This window comes from Bombus fervidus, chromosome 15, assembly GCF_041682495.2.
Source record: "Bombus fervidus isolate BK054 chromosome 15, iyBomFerv1, whole genome shotgun sequence".
Lineage (NCBI taxonomy): Eukaryota > Metazoa > Arthropoda > Insecta > Hymenoptera > Apidae > Bombus > Bombus fervidus.
The window spans coordinates 6,024,231-6,040,742 of NC_091531.1; the positions used below are offsets into that span (position 1 = coordinate 6,024,231).

Consider the following 16,512-nt stretch of genomic DNA (forward strand, 5'->3'; position numbering starts at 1 on the left):
GTTCCTCATGTGTGATCGAGAACAGACTTTAAAATCGAAGTTATGCTTTCTCTAGGCTTGAGATCGAATTCGTTGCCTCGTAGTGGCAGAACGTTGCCCCAGCAACCAGGTCTCAGGTCTGGACTTAGCACAGTAGCATCTGGACTAATAGATCAGGAAGATAGTGACGGAGCACTATCAGCACCCGAACTACCTTCCATTAGACGCGATAGAGGTTAGTTTAAAATTCAAGTAGCGAGTCGATTCTAGTATTTTGAACATAAAATTGAGAATTCTATTGATTGGAATGTCAGGAAGAATACCGTCATCACCCAGTGTGTTCACATCAGATGAGTACCGAGCATGGCTGAGTCGAACGCCGAGTACCAGTGCATTGTACGAGCAGATTAGGGCCACTACGACTAGACCACCACGTTACACTTACAGCGCAGAGAACATCCACGCAGCTGTAAATCAAGTAAATAACACATACATTAAAAATTACATTCTTTTTCGATAAACTTTTTAGATCAGTTTCTAAATTTTGACTAATTTGTTTAAAATTTAGGGTGAATATGGAAGCTATGGGACGTACAGACCATTGTCCAGCACGTTGGATCGTTTGTCAACAAGATCAGCCTCTGCTCAGCAAGTGAATCTTGCCAACTTAAGAGCATCGACAGCGATCAGCTCGACGTGTCATCGTGGAACAGCGAACCCAAGACCGGCCTCGGTTGCATCCAGTGCTCGTACGTCCTTGACGAGTCAGAAACCATCACTGAGCAGCTCCACCACCCAGAGGGCAACGTCGGTCAGAAGAATCAGGAACCTGCTAGACCTGGAGTCCACCCGAAGCATACCTACCCCCACACCTACCAGAACTCAGGATCAAAGACTGCTAGATATTAATCCTGCAGGTGAGTATTAAAATCAATGTTGACCGTAAAAAGTTTAATTAAGGTTATAATGTCTTTTGTACAGAGTTCCTTAAGTATAAGATAGAAAAACCTCCGACTGTGGGAACTCCGAGCTCGACTAGCTCTCTTTTGAGCTCGCTCGGGGAAACCAGCAGCGGTGACCTGGCGGGTGGTGTTAGTGGACTACTTTGGGTCCATCTTCTGGCAGGTCGTGGCCTCCGTTCAACAACATCCTCGTCAGCTGCAACTACACCTTCCACACCATCAGGTCAGCCTAATTTAGGTACGTTCGGGAGTCTGCACATCCCCTAGACTATTTCTCCACTGCACAATCACTATTCGCATTAACATAATATCTAACAAAATTAAATTATTTCTATTTTATTCTATTTTCTTTATTTCAATTATTTTTAATTTAAATCTGTAGTGATTCCTACTACCTGACACTCTCGAATGTTAGAAAGTGTTTGATAGTACTATATACTGTCTTTAAGTCTCGAGCTATTCCTTTTACAGAAACCTTTAAGGATCAGCTTGAGGGTTAAAGTTACCATATATAAATCTGAAAAATGGCGAAATATCTTTATTGTTTGGATAACATAACAGCCAGTTGCGGCTTGAGAGACCTTTACTGCGTGCTGGAGTGCGATAGGGTGCACAAGGCGAGGACAGTGATGCGAACTGGCGATTTAATGTTCGACTGGGACGAAACCTTCGAGCTGGACCTCGTTGGCAACCGGCAGTTAGACTTGCTGGTCTATTCCTGGGATCCACAGTACAGGCACAAGCTTTGTTACAAAGGATCTGTGCACCTGGCGACCCTTTTGAAAGAATCACCAGTTCACCAGCTAGCTGTCAAAGTCGAACCACGTGGCACAATTTATCTAAGACTGAGATATACGGATGCTCAGCAGACATTCCGAAGGAGAGGACTCCCAGTCATATCTCTGGCTACCAGAGTGGCGCCACTTTTCGGAGTTGACCTTGACACAGTGGTAAGTTCAAAATTTTGAAGTTACGATATATAAATTTGAAAAATGATGATGGTTCGGATTAGGTGAGTCGAGAGAGCAAGACTGGTGGAGTTCCTGGAGGTGTTTCTACTGCCCTAGCCATGGGTGTTCCAAATGTACCCATAATTGTATGGCGTTGTGTCGAAGAAGTTGAAAGAAGAGGTCTTGACATCATTGGTAAGATATGTTTTTACCATTTACAAAGTTCAATTTCTATATCGTTGAGTTTGAACAGTTTGTCAATGAAAACTTGGGGGCTTAGGTCTATACAGGCTCTGTGGTTCAGCTACGAAAAAAAGGATACTTAGGGAGGCTTTTGAAAGGAATGCTCGTTCAGTGAACCTGTCGCCTGACAATGTACCAGATATCAACGTGATTACTGGTAAGTTTCCCTTAATAATTATTTCTAATATTAATAACAATAATAATGTAGGAGACAGACTTTAATTGTAATGGTGATTTATAATTATTGTTTAGGTGTACTGAAGGATTACTTGCGAGAACTTCCAGAACCACTCTTCACGAGGTGCCTGTATCAGATGATGGTCGATGCATTGGCCGTCTGTCTACCGGATGATCCACAAGGCAACGCAAAACTTATGTTCAGTATACTTGACTGTTTACCAAAGGTTAACAGGGTAAGTATCTAATCCCAAACTTCCCATTCATATACCTAGAAAAAATAATAATTGATTGCTCCTTCAACAGTGTACGTTAATCTACTTGCTGGACCATCTGGCAATGGTAGTATCACAGTGTAATAAGATGTCACCAGCAAGTTTGGCAGTCTGTTTCGGACCAGTTTTAATGCTACATTCTGAAGAAAACGGACCGCCTTTGGATTTCCAACAACCAATAGCAGTTCTCAAGTATCTTCTTGAAATTTGGCCTGTTAAGTCAGGTAATGTCGTCATTCCTAACAATTGACTTTCGTAATCCCAATTCACTATTAATATATGACTCAAAAAAAGTAGCTTGTAATATTAGAATTAGACTGCAGATGTTTATATATTTATGAGAAATTTAAAATACGAAATCTCCAAAGTATAACTGAAAAACTATAAAACTACTACAAATATAAAAATAGAAATGTTCATTATAGTCATCTACAGTCTATATTATATCTGCAACTTATTAGACATTTCCGAAGCTTTATCGTCGAATTCACGTACGAAAATTAAAGTCGTAGTTTAAATTAACTGAACCGAAAAAATAAGAGCCGAATAATCAGTCGCTCATTTCACAGACAGTTCGGAAGATTTCTTCAGTCGCTTCGGCGCTTCCTCGAGTTACGCCAACAGTCGAGCACAACAGCAGTCAACAGCAACTGCAGCACCAGCAGCAGGCTCAGCAACAGGTGCAACAGCAACTGCAGGGAACATTGGGACGCACAGGGCTGCCCTGGCAGCCTCAACACTCACTTCATCAACAGCCCCCAACTACGGCAGCACCCGCAGCCCTCGCGCCCTCCACTCGTCCTCCACCACCGGTCAAGCCTCGCCAGGTCAGTGTTCTATTTAGAGCTCTCGATTTATCTCAACAACGTTCATTTCAATCTTTTGCCTCTCTTACCGTCGCTTCCTCTGTCTGTGCACTTGCTCCACTGCTATTGATGTCTAAATATCTCAGAAAGCACCTTAAAAGTACAGATCCTCTTGGTCCACTTCTTAAGCAACAGTTTGAAGTTTTTGTGTCGCATAAATTAATGCATTATTATAATAAACTGTAATAAATTGCGTTATCTGGAGAATTTTACAATTAACTTATTCTCCAGATAAGTGATCAGCTATGGATCACTTATGAAAGTAATCCTTTAATATGACAGTTGAAAAAGGGAACAATCTTCTAAATTAAAGTATAGGTCTTATAAAAGTAAGCAATGAATCCACAAAGTGTTGTGAAACACCAAGAGCCTAAGTAATGTTATGACAATTAGAATTTTTAAAATATTCAGGGGGTAAGAGAAACTTATATTTAATTCCAAGATAAAATAAAATGAGAATTTTGTTTAAATGGGATTGATTGACAGTAGCTTAAATTTTTTAATTACTTTCATGTAAAAGATAAGAAATATGTCTTATCATCTGCTTCACCTTACATTCTTCAAATGTGATCACTTTAAATGAAGACTACTGTAAGTACTGTAATGTGTTTATTTTCGTTTAATTTGTAATTAACAAAGTAAAAGTACAGAGGATGGGCGGAAGAAGGTTAAAGAAATAATAAACCAGAGCTTTCTTGGTCCAAGATTTCTTGCCATTTTCTTATATACATATTAATTAAAAATATCGTGACCATGTGAAATGGAAGAAAGACCAGGAAAGTTGAACGAAACGCTTCAAGAAAAAAGAAAAGAAAAGAATTGAACAAGAGTCTCGTCTCGCTCTCTGCTTTTCTATCCGTGTCCCACATATGTGCATTATCTGAAGCGTGTTGTGAACAGCATGGTAGGCAAAGTAAAGACTCTGTTCTCTCCCTTTATTTTCGCTTCGCAAAAACAAGCCCTGTCGCGCTTTTATGATCACGAATCATGTATTCGCTACTCAATGAGACAAGTTCGTTCCATTCATTTATTCACATATTTTCATTCATATACGTTCTTTCATTCATTTACATCGTGTCGGTTTCAGGTTAACTCTCGAGGATCGTCGGCCATTGCAAATTGTTCGCCCTGAAGGCTATGTTTTCTTAGCATGATCAAAAAGAAGGTGTATAGACGAAAAAATATAAAGAAAAGAGGTTATAATGGGTGGCAAACAGTTTGCAAAACAATCACGTCGCGATGCGTCCGTGTAAATATGATACCACAATTACCAAAAACGCCTCCGTGCATGTCTCGATGTCACTTCTGTACATTTACTTGGGTGTCCTACTGGTCGAGCGGGTCGGTTATGATTTTTCCGTTTCTCTTTACGCAAGTCTCTCGACGTCTTTCCATTATAGTGACGATTTACGTTGTCTTCTTTATCTTTTTTCGTTTGGGCACGTATTCTTCAGAGCAAACGCAAATTGCCGGCTCTACCAAACCGCTGACAGCACAGAGACGCCGCTTCTTGCACAGGTATTATCGTTATTATCGTTTTCATTCGCGTTTTTTACATCAGCCTTTAGTTATCGTTCTATCACATGCATGGCCAGATTATCAAAAAAAGAATATATATATATATATATTAAAGAACCAAGTAATCAATCATCCATTAGCTTTCATCAGTTTCACAGAGTCGTTTCGAACAACAGCTATGACTACAAATGAATATCAAAGACTCTAATGTACATGAAAATATATAAATACTTTTAGTTGGTTGTAAAGATCAGGAATATCCAATGTCTGAAAACTCATGGAAAATCAAAAGCTATTTGATATGAATATTTATAAAAGATAGAATTGTTCTCCCTTAAAAACTATTACATTCAAAATGTTTATACAGTTTATGAAGTGACTATTCTTGATCAAGATCTTAATGTGAAGAATACTTTGACAGTGCGTCTGTTTTTGATCAATGAAAAAATGTTAATTCACAAAGTGTCTAGTACTCTTTCAATATAGTATCATCTCTCATGATATATATTTATGCTTAATTAAGAGACAAAGTGGAGAAAGAGTATAGGAAAAATGATCCCTCTTGGGAATCATTTTAATTAAGGAACCACTTAATCTCAGAAAACTATTTAGCAACTGATAGTTTGAGGGATCATTAGTGCTCCAAGCATGCATTAATTGCTCCTTGAGTGTTGCTTCTTGAATCCGGTTTGACATTACATTGTAAGTCATAAACTTGATTAAATTCAATACCTCTTTTTTAATTTAAAATATTTCAAACTGGAATCAAGAACAAAATATCCTTTCAATTCCCAAAAATTCTTATCCAATGGACATCCTTTCAATCGTGAAGTACACATCAGATACATAGAATATAGTAACCAAGATGAGGCATCTAGGTTTCGACACTTTCAATTTTTCTATACATATTACACACACAACTCAAATCATAGATGTCTCATTCTACATAGGTGAATACGTTTATTTCCATACATCCCAGGACCATATCTCACTCATCAAAAACAAGTCACTAGAAGTCATTTTTATTATGAGACTGACTTATGCTTCAACAATCCTGCAGCAGAACCTTCACAATAGAAATACAAAATTCATTTTGCACACAGCCACATCACATGTTCTTTAACCCTTTGTGCAACAATTTGAACAAACATGTCTATTCAATTCAAAATTCAAACCTAGAAAATTAGACCTGGAACCTCAGAAAATCACCACATATAGAGTGCGAAGGGTTAATATTTATCAAACATAAGCACGCGAAAAGAGTCCAAGGATTGCGTGATTAATGGAAAACGACGCTGGTGATACGGCGTCTCTGTTCATATAGGTGATAGTCTCGTCTCCCGGTTCACCTAGCAGCGAGGAGTCGGAAGCCTCGCCGGAACCGATTAACAAAAGCCTCCTGGGCGGCCTGGGACTCGAAAAGAACAACGAAGGGGCCACAGCGAACTCGACTGGTCCTGGAACAGAACAGATTACGCCGACCAGCAGCGTCGACACCGAGGAGGGAAATACACCACATCCTGAAGAGGGTGAGAAGGGCGTCGAGGGTGATGCAGAGGCCAGCGATGACGATCGACATTAGCACGTACCCAATACGCATTAGAGTCTCGTGAAATATGAGGATTTAATCGGGGATGTGCGCCCTGGATAGTTTCGACGTCTTCGTTTTACCGATAGTTTGGAGAATCTTGCGTTTCTTCTTTTTTTCTTAAGAAGATGAGATTACTAAGGAACAGTGTTGGGCATGGAATAATGAATAAATCGAAAGGTTAAAATTTGTTCAACTAGAAAATCACCTGGATTATCTAGTTGTCAGTTGTTAATTGTTAAAATAGACTGTAAACAGACTCAAAGTCTGCCTACAGTTTCTCTAAATTTATTTATTATCTGAAGAAAGTTTGGCTAGGTTTGAATCTTGCCCAATACTGATGCATGCGTATTAAGAGACTGAAAATGAAACTTGTAATAGAAATATAATGGATTTTGAAGTCTGTTGGAACAGGATTGAAAGGGTTTTGTTGCTCACAAGTGTGTTTGTTTGAAATTGTTTTAAAAAAAGAGAGAGAGGTTATATTCTTAAGATACAGCTTATCATTCAGAATTGTATGAAATGATAAACAAACATGTTAAGAGTTTCTGTTTCATTTTAATCAAAGACTTTCATGATGTGTTGATGAAAGCTGAAAAAAAGAAGATATACTTTCTACTTCTGATTTCTCAAAGATATTTAACGCGTTGACTGCTTTGATTTAGGAATCTAACTACAACACTTGTATCGTGAAACGATTTTTCAATCTTTAATAGGTACCAGCTGCTCGTAGAGCAGCAAAGAAGCGAAAACCAAAGACTTGAGTCTTAATCGATGCTGTATTACCTAGTGAAATAATTTTTCCTTGAATGTTATTATTGTTGGCTGTGTTAGGAAAATGGTTCTCTTCGTTGTGTAACGTTGTGTTTTGAAATATTTATAGATGTTTTCTGCGGCAGTCAGCGCGTCAAATCGCACATATATCCCTCTGAAAATATTATGTTTGAAGAACGTATAATTTATACAATGAACGAGGCTGAATATTTGTCGCCAGACGCACAATATAAGCGATCATTGTTTCCGAGACGAAATGACGCGCATAATGGGACCACTGCGAATATTCGTTAAAGAAAATATCTTCGCGAAAAAACGAGATTCAACGCTGAAATTGACTATCTGACGACTGACTGAAAGCCTTCTGCAAGTTTTATAATACGACTAAACAAAACCTAAACCAAAGAAAAAGAACTAATCGAAAGTTATGCTAATATTTAGAAGAAGATTTTACTCTTTAGCTGCGATATATATTATGATTTCACAATGACCAAAGACTGTAACAGGTTCCTAGTTTGAAACTTCTTGCACAAAATTTGACTCCTAGATAATTTTGATCTCGTTCAACCAATAAAATAAGATACCATATGCAAGAGGAAATAATTCTCTCTTCCGCAGCTGAAGAGTCAATATTGTAAGGATTTTGAACTTTTCTTCGAGCACAAATGCCAGAAAGATTATAAACCAGCTGAACTTTTTTTCTATTCTTTCTTGAGATCAGTCAAAGCTTCTTTCAAAAACCCAACGGTTGATCAAGCAAAAATGGAGCCAGTAGACAAAAAACTAACAGAGGAAAGGAGGCAACGAGTGAATAGTTGTACGACAGTGAACATCTCTAAATATCCCCTGCATCCTAAATTGTGCACAAATCTACTTTACCGACTGAGAAGATAATGTCCAATGCAATGAAACAGCAAAGAATGGGGTACGAATGGAATGCAAAAAGGAAATTTCGCGATTCACCGCGCACATCCTCAGCTGAAGGAGAGACTCTACCGTTTCTCCAGTCGATTTTTCAACAAAGTTCATGGTGTTTCCCGGCCGGTCGAGACTGAGATCTCACGCGAAAAAGTTCCGGAAGAGTTTCTTCACCGGCGAAGCTAGCTGCAGAAGAAGAAAGGCGACAAGAACTGATCACGCTGACTGGCGATGGAAGAAGAAAAGAAAGAGCGATATACAGGGAGGACAGGAGATGAAACAAAAATAAATAACCAAAGAAAAAACATACACACACAGAAGGAAAAGTTGAATAAGAGACATACACACACGTAGAGACATATAAGGAAATATGAAAATGATGAATCACACAGACACAACGGTCGATTTATATACAATATACTATATATATACATATTATATATACACACATAGGCTAGTCACGATATACATGTGCTTTTGATAAAAAAACTATTACTTAGAGGTTAGCTAGCCCTCGTATACAAAACACAAAGGAACTGCTGATGTACACGACAGCTGCGTCGCACATATACATGCATATATGTAAAAGGAGGAAAGAAAATAATTGAAAAAAACGAAGTATGGGAGACAAGATGCAAAGTATAGGTGCACGCAGACGATAAAGTTATACATAATATATATAATGTTCAGCGCGACAGGAGTCGAGGAACCGACTCCATGACTTCTTGTACATGTTGACAATAGCAAACCGACGAACGGAGAAGAAAAATAAAGGAAAGATTGGATCAGAATAAAAGCGGAGAGCCAGGGGTAGAGGAATCGAAACTCACCGAGAAACGATAATAATTAAACGGTTAATTGTAAACTTCTAAACGATTAAAAAAACATAGCCAGTATTATAATTGTGTACGTGAAGAAGCAAGCATTTGAAGAGGACGAGCCGGGAGAGAGACCACCCTTCGGTCAGGGTATTCCCCGGGGTTCGTTTGTTCTACGATCTCGTCAACGGGGACACGAGTCGTTATTTGACTATTGTTACTGTCATTATGGTTAGTTAGTATAATATTGTTGCGTACAGACAGTAGATTTAAGTAGACCTCATGGTAATTAATGAGTAGTGCCATTTAAAGCTTATTATTCTCTTGATCTAGCTCTTAATATGGAAAACAAGTTCTCAATCTACCTTGAGATTTCACTTATTTTATCCTCACTTGGAACGAGTAAGAACTGTAATTATTTACAGTGCATTAGTAAAGCGTTCATATGTCAATGAGGTATTCAGAGTCCTCAAATTAATGAACCCAATGTTCACTTTAGTATGGTTATTAGTTAAATGGCATCATAACTATTATATGTCTTCCATCGCATCCCAAAACACTCCCAATTCCTGTATTCTGCACTACAAACTCAGCACACAATCTATTCCAAAGAGCACTATAGCTATAATTTTTATTATTAAATAGAACTGTAAACTTCTAGTCTTTATTTTCATTTATTCTCGTGCAAACTATGCATCTATATTTCTATATTTATAACTTTGTTCATTAGAATCCTACTGCACTTCCTTACTCAACTAGTTATAGTACCCGTGGCGCTAGTATCGCTACTGGCAATGCTTAGCGCCATACGGTTATTTGAAATCTTCACAAACAGGACTAAATTCCCAAAAATCTACCGTGTGTCCGTAACAATATGTATAAATAAACGTTTATATGTATATATGTATATGCAGAATGAGTCGTCAGACGTTGTCATTTAAATTAACTTTCCTGTTGATCGATTTAGGAAGAGAATAATTTAATTCTTATTAACTTAAACAGGAATTTCAATTGAATAATAAAATGTTTCAATTTCAACGATTGAACGGTTGGAAACATTTTTTTTAAATTAGCAAAAAGTTATTTCATATGACAATTTCCAGCGACTCATTCAGCACGAGATAGTAACTTTATTCAATTTAAATATTCTTATCATCTCGGGTGGCATAGAAAAGTGGTGATCAAACGTTTAATACAGTACTTAATGTCCAGACACATAATGGGAATAGCTTTTTTGTAAATTTAAACATAAGTTGTTCGAAGTTACAAGAGAATTGCAAGGTAGCTATTTCCATTACAAGCAGTAGTTCTTAATAAACACCACTTTTTCATACTGTTGAAGACTAAGTACAGGAGTTTCTTTCGATTGAATAAAGCTATTATTCAACCCTATATAAATAATGTATAAATAATACATCGTGTATGAATAATGGTAACATTAGGATGAATGTTCACTAGCCTTTTGGAGAGGTTATGTGAACAAAATTTTATTTTAAACTATTAATCTAGTCAAGAAAGGCAAAAAATATCATTTTCTATAGTTAAGAACAATCCTGTATCAAAGACAATGTTGATGAAAGCACCCTGTTCAAAAATATTTAGTACTTGAAGGGGTTGACTGCTACGAAATTGCTTTCTCAGCTCGTGTCCTCGTGAGTGAATGCAATCTGTATAAATGGCATACGATATACTTATCGTATCAGCGTTCTTCAACAAAACATTCAAAGGTTACATAAAAAAAAAGTCATCTAAAGGAAAGTACCAGATCAAGATAATCTGCACTATTTTATGACTCCACATTATAGCCATATTACAATTTGGCGATAGTTGAAGTTATAGTTTAGGGTATCCTATAAATCTCCCTGACGCAGCTTTTTGATCTTAATTATTCCTGAAGATGGAACTTTACTTTTTGATCAAATAGTACACTAATGCACACATAAATTCCAATAGGTCAGGGTCCTGCATTGTAATTCTGTCATAACAGATATATACCAATTTTATCCCAGGGATATTCTCGAGTCTCATAATAAAGAAAGAGATCTGTAGATCTACAGATCACTATCTTTCGCTTACTAGGTTATGTTGAGCTCGAGATACAAACCAGTGCGGAGTCATAAGTATACATCACTGTTGACTTATTGAAAAATGCTGTTACGATACAAGAATATATCTATGCATATAATATATTTACACGTATGCTATCGCATACTCCAGTGCGCTCTCTTTTTTCCGCACAGTGTTAGTTTAATCGGCGGCATCTCGGTAGAGGATGTCACCGGGGGCGGTGTTTGTTTTGAGTAGCCGAGATTCGAGGGTCATTGTATAGCTCATTGTCTGTGTACCATAATTCGCGTAGCCACATCTCCGATCTTATCGAGCCCCCGACTGTTTCACTATCGTTCGATGTGCAAGCGCCATGGAACGCCGGTCCCTTCTTTTTTATATTCCTCCTTTTCACTCCGTATATTTTAAAATTCCATTCTTTAGTTCCATGTTAGTACCATTTATATATAATAGTTCTATATTGCGTAAGTACTATATGATCTCTCGTTGTCATCATTTTGTAAGAATATGTAGCGATGTCTACTTAGTGTTCCTAACCTAACCTAAAATTGTAACAAGCTACAATATGGCGAGAGCGTAAAATCAGGCAAAGTAAATGTATTTGAGTTTTCAAGGTAAAGAATTTGTAGAAACATAAGCTGAAACTTTGATCAGGGCTGCATGAAGAAATTTTTATCGTGAAGATATTTGTTTATTTTTTATAAAATGTATATAAGAATTACTTTTTAAAAGCCAATATGCAATAATAAAACTGACGTTCGTAATTTTTAAACATTGTAATACTGTTTTATGAATTGAATAGAGATTCTTCAATTTCTGAATTTATGTTAGGTAAAGCACTCGTTATTTAGAGGATGAAACAAGCCTATTTATATTCTACCTTTTTGGTTATATTCGTGTATTCAAAAACATAAAATAATATAGAAATTAAAAAAGGACCTTATAAAAATATTACTATATATACAATTTCTCAAGAAGATTCTGTATAATTAGGCTCATATAAAAGTTGAATTTTCCATATTTATAAGAATTATCGCCCGTTTATAGATTAACCAGGATAACCTTACTTTTTAGAGTTAGCTTGTTAGAATATTCTCGGTGGCCGGCGTTCCTCGACGTTCCTAATTTTTAGTAATAACGATGAAATCACGCGCCCAAAAATACGCGTACCATTAATTATAATTATACGTGAAAGCACACTGCCGCAATTTTGTATGATTGACTGTTGTTATATATACCTATACCTACATATTATGCTACGTATACATAATTATTAATTGTGACTCGAATCGAACGATTGGTACGTGTCTGATGAGGGATTCCAGATTAATAAATTCAGGTTTCACACATTTGTATCTTTTCCAAGCGTTTTCGGTTTGTTCAGTCTGGAAAAGAAGTGCATTTAAAGGAAACAAAAAGCATTAGAAATGCAATCTTTGAGAACGCAATTGTCAGAAACTGAATTTCCAGTAGACTGTTGTGTTCATCAAGTAAGATATGACGAAGAGGATGATAAAAAGAACGTTGCTTATCTAATAAACGTATGTCCGATTTTGCTTCCTTTTTTTTTTTTTTTTTTTTTAATTATAAAGCGAATTATTTGCTGCTAGGCGCCAAATACTCGCATTTTCAAACGTCAAATACTTGAAAACAAAACAAAATCGAATATATATCTATTAGACAAAAAATGTTTTTTTCATCAGCCTCTATCTTCGCCCGATTAATCCATACTTCTGAAATCATTCTCTATATTTCTTGAGCATGAAGAAATATAGAATATAACAAAGGGCAGATAATATAAAATTGAATACCAAAGCAACAGATGGACTAGCCGAAAACAGAATTTGACAATCAGTTTTTAATCAATCGCAAGACATTTCATTTCGATGAACAATTCGTACGCAATGAAATATTCGTTTATGATGGCCTGGACATCCTTCGAAAGACATCGTATCGTTATTAATGGAACCCCTTGATCGGAAGAACCGAACGAAGGAACTGAGCCCAATGTACTGCAAGTTCGTGGCCTCGACTTCTCTAATTCCTTTCTGAAGATCGTATTTTCTTTCGATATCTTCGGTCGGCCTCTTCTTTTCCATTCCAAGAAGACTCAGCGAGCAATTGCTTAAAATAAACTAAAGAAATATTAAAAAATTGTGGAAAATGAAGAAGGTTTTGATTCTAATAATTCACAACGAAACTTCTAAGGAAGAAGAGGGTCGAAGAGCCACACTCATGGCTTCCGTGAGGATTCATTTACAATGTGTAGAGCAGAGAATAGAGTGGAAGAAAAACGAAGTAGAATAGACTGGTGAGTGAAAGAAAAACGAAAGGAAAAGCAAGAAAAAAGAAAAACGAAGCAAGGGGCGTAATATCGATATAAGAATCTAATTTTTTATTATGCTCGCATTACCTGATTCTCTTGCGCAATCGCGTTTCATCGAACTACCAATACCATGACTGCAGACGTTTCTTCGGACGAATTTTTGCGCAAAATGAAGAAAACTAAAAGAACCCAACGGCTTGTATTTTCTACCGTGGCACACGATCTTCGAGCGATTTTATTCTTCTTTACGATAACCCCGCGATATTTTATAGGCCGATTATTTTGATAAGCTCGAGCGCGCCAATATCTGGAAGAAGGAGGCGCGTTTGTCTTGCTGTGTACACGATTCACTGAAGCAGGGCCGTCGAATTTTCATTGAAAAAGGAGAAAGTAACAGAAAAGGAGAAAATATGGAGAATATGCATTGCAAAAGAAAGAAGATTCAATGAATGGTGAATATAGTAATTTTTGAATTCTATATCTTCTCCTTTACACTTTGAGTAATGTGTTAGAAGAAAATAAAAAACTGATTAATATTTGAACACTAATAGCTTATCTCTAGATATGCTATTTCTATGAAGCTTGAAACAGAGAGATGAAATTGTAAAATAAATATGTAGAAGAAAGGAGCAGAAGAAGAAAGCAAGACTTCTTTCATGAGAGAAAAGACACAAAGAATTTTTAACATCTGTTTCACTGTTGAGGAAGAAAAATTCTTTGCTAGCTTATAATCAACGAAACACGTTTATTTTCAAGCTTTAGGAAAACCATGAAAGAAGAAGAAATAACCTATTCGACGGTTCTGAGTATTAATTCCGCACAATGAGACTAGGAAGAAGTATCAACAAAGGCTCTCGGTATTATTTTGAGGTTAGGAGCGCGTAACTTCTTCAATGATTCGTGAATACCAGCATCGTTTCTGATTTCCCCGTATACAGGTCTTTTTAATCGTCGAATCCTAGCGCTAACATATATTGAACTACGTATATACGATGGACCATGTTTGTCATACTGAAACGTTTCTAAAAAAAAAAAGCAAAAAAAAATAATGTGAGAGAGAGCGAGAAAAAGGGAGTGAGATTGAGAGAGTTTTTCCATGATTTTTCTATGATTTAGAAGCAGACAGTAGCCAGAGTGCAATTGTTGCGCTCTTGAAAAAAAAATTTCTCAAGGAAGAAAGTTTAAAAAAGAAAAGAAGAGATGAACGAATGAGTATAACTATCGACTTTCTACGATTCAAACTTAAGTAGTTCGTATCATACAGTTTCTAGTTGTTCCTCAAAAATCCTCGAATCGTCACGAGGTTCATTCTGAATCATTCAACACAAACTCCTTCGATGATCTACCTTCGATACTCGTTTCCTCGATTCGATTCATACGAAGATCCTATTCAGTGTTGCATCAGATTACATTTAGAAACGAATTAGGTATTCCAATCATTCGTTAATCTTCTTTTATACCAGTAGTATCCAGACCTAAATGGATTTTTCAAATCAGACGCAGGTCAGTTTAAAGGAAATGCTACTTCATTACTACAACGAAGAATAAAAAGCCAAAGTCTGACTCTAAATATACCTTTCACCTCTCCAAATCCTTCTATGAATAGTCTAGAAGCAAAAAAAAAAGAGCTGCAGCACCTAAAAAGATGGATGGAAGTTAAAGGGAAGAGAAAGACAAAGAAAACAGCTCACGGTGAACCTCGAGACGATTTCCAAAAACCAGCTTGGCTACGATTTACGTTGTTCTTCCTTCGTCCTTCCGGTAGACGATGATGATCTTCAATGAGGGGGAGGATCCTGGAGAGAGAGACACAGTGAGCAGCACAATGCGCTCTCAGAGCGCGAATCTTAGAGAATAGTCATGAGGATGATGAAAAACGAAACGGAGAAGATATTCGAATTCCTCGAGCCGTCGTTCACCATGACGTAGACGTAGAAACGACGAACTTCACACTCCCACGTATTCAGTGCTCAATGACTCCAAAAAAACGAAGCAGCCACACAGGATAGTAAGTAGTTGGCAAGTAGTCGAGTTGTCTATACAGGAAACGGTGAGACAGATATATGTATACTTTGAGTCAGTAGACCAAGCAACGAGTTAATTATGTACAGAGAAGAAAGACAAAAAAAAAAAAGAAGATGACTAGGAAGAATAATTACATATTCTTGAAGAATACTTAGTTCTTCTGTCGTTTTCTGAGCCCCACATCTCGGGGGATTCGATGTACGAAGCGTTCTCTTCTCAATTCATGAAGAAGTTGATGATGATGACGATCATGCAGAAGTTGATGAAGTTAGGAGAGATCAGTGAAGCCTGTAAATAAGTAGAATCTCGTTCGTCACGTATTTGGACTTGGTCTTTGGTCACGGATGCGCGCGACACAATTCTATTCAGATAAAATAGAAGAGAAGAGTATTATATATATATATATATATACACATACACAAAATACACGCGTACCAGGGTCGAAGCTGGCTGTCCTGGGGCCAGGTTATATTCTCTCTGATCCATGATGTACAGTTTTGGAGGCCATTGAGAGGCGTGAGGGTCCCAGAACTGGATACGACCGTGCATAATGCAGTTATCTTCAGAAGAGTATAGCTTCTTGTGTAATTATGTGAATTGTACGTAGAAAGACACTTATCTCCAAGGAATAGCTGCGAACACATATCTCAAAGCCAGAATTCATTCTATCTGGTGCAGAGGGAAAAATGGATAGAGACGGATTCAGAATGATGGCAACGAGATGTGGGCCCTCCTTTGAATATTAGAAACTAGTTTCTAGCAAGGAACTTGCCGTGGTCGGTCTTGATCGCTTTCTTCTTTTCATTTCTTCCTGGTGGAAAGTGGTTTCTTGTCTGATCGATGGACTCAGAGACAATTAAGACTCTCCTAATGTAAGATTTCATCCTTCTACTTCTTGTCACTTAACCTAGGAAATAATAAATAACATTCGGTTGTAACGTTTTAGGTTAGGTGTTTTGAAAGATAGAGAAATTAGTCAGAATTGGGCCCACAAAATCTTGAAAGTGATTTAAAGGGATCCGCCGA

General features: G+C 37.2%; 1 protein-coding gene and 1 long non-coding RNA gene across 9 annotated transcripts in view; one reads left to right on the forward strand and one right to left on the reverse strand.

The window, feature by feature from the left end:
* The window catches only part of Rhogap100f (Rho GTPase activating protein at 100F), a 57,918-nt gene extending 44,397 nt beyond the window's left edge, over positions 1-13,521 (forward strand). For 2 of the 8 annotated variants that reach the window (XM_072017738.1, XM_072017735.1), the window contains 11 exons: positions 56-214; positions 294-457; positions 548-896; positions 961-1,179; positions 1,503-1,891; positions 1,954-2,086; positions 2,172-2,291; positions 2,387-2,547; positions 2,618-2,810; positions 3,160-3,413; positions 6,295-13,521. In XM_072017738.1, the coding sequence (XP_071873839.1) occupies positions 56-214; positions 294-457; positions 548-896; positions 961-1,179; positions 1,503-1,891; positions 1,954-2,086; positions 2,172-2,291; positions 2,387-2,547; positions 2,618-2,810; positions 3,160-3,413; positions 6,295-6,552 (2,399 nt within the window). In that variant the 3' untranslated portion in view covers positions 6,553-13,521. The other 6 variants (XM_072017739.1, XM_072017741.1, XM_072017743.1 and 3 more) reach the window with 6 other exon arrangements.
* On the reverse strand, positions 12,697-13,880 carry LOC139994802 (uncharacterized). Its single transcript, XR_011801757.1, has 2 exons — positions 13,549-13,880; positions 12,697-13,270 (listed from the first exon to the last, which is right to left on the reverse strand). It is a non-coding gene; the product is annotated as an uncharacterized lncRNA (long non-coding RNA).
* Between the last annotated feature and the right edge of the window lie 2,632 nt (positions 13,881-16,512).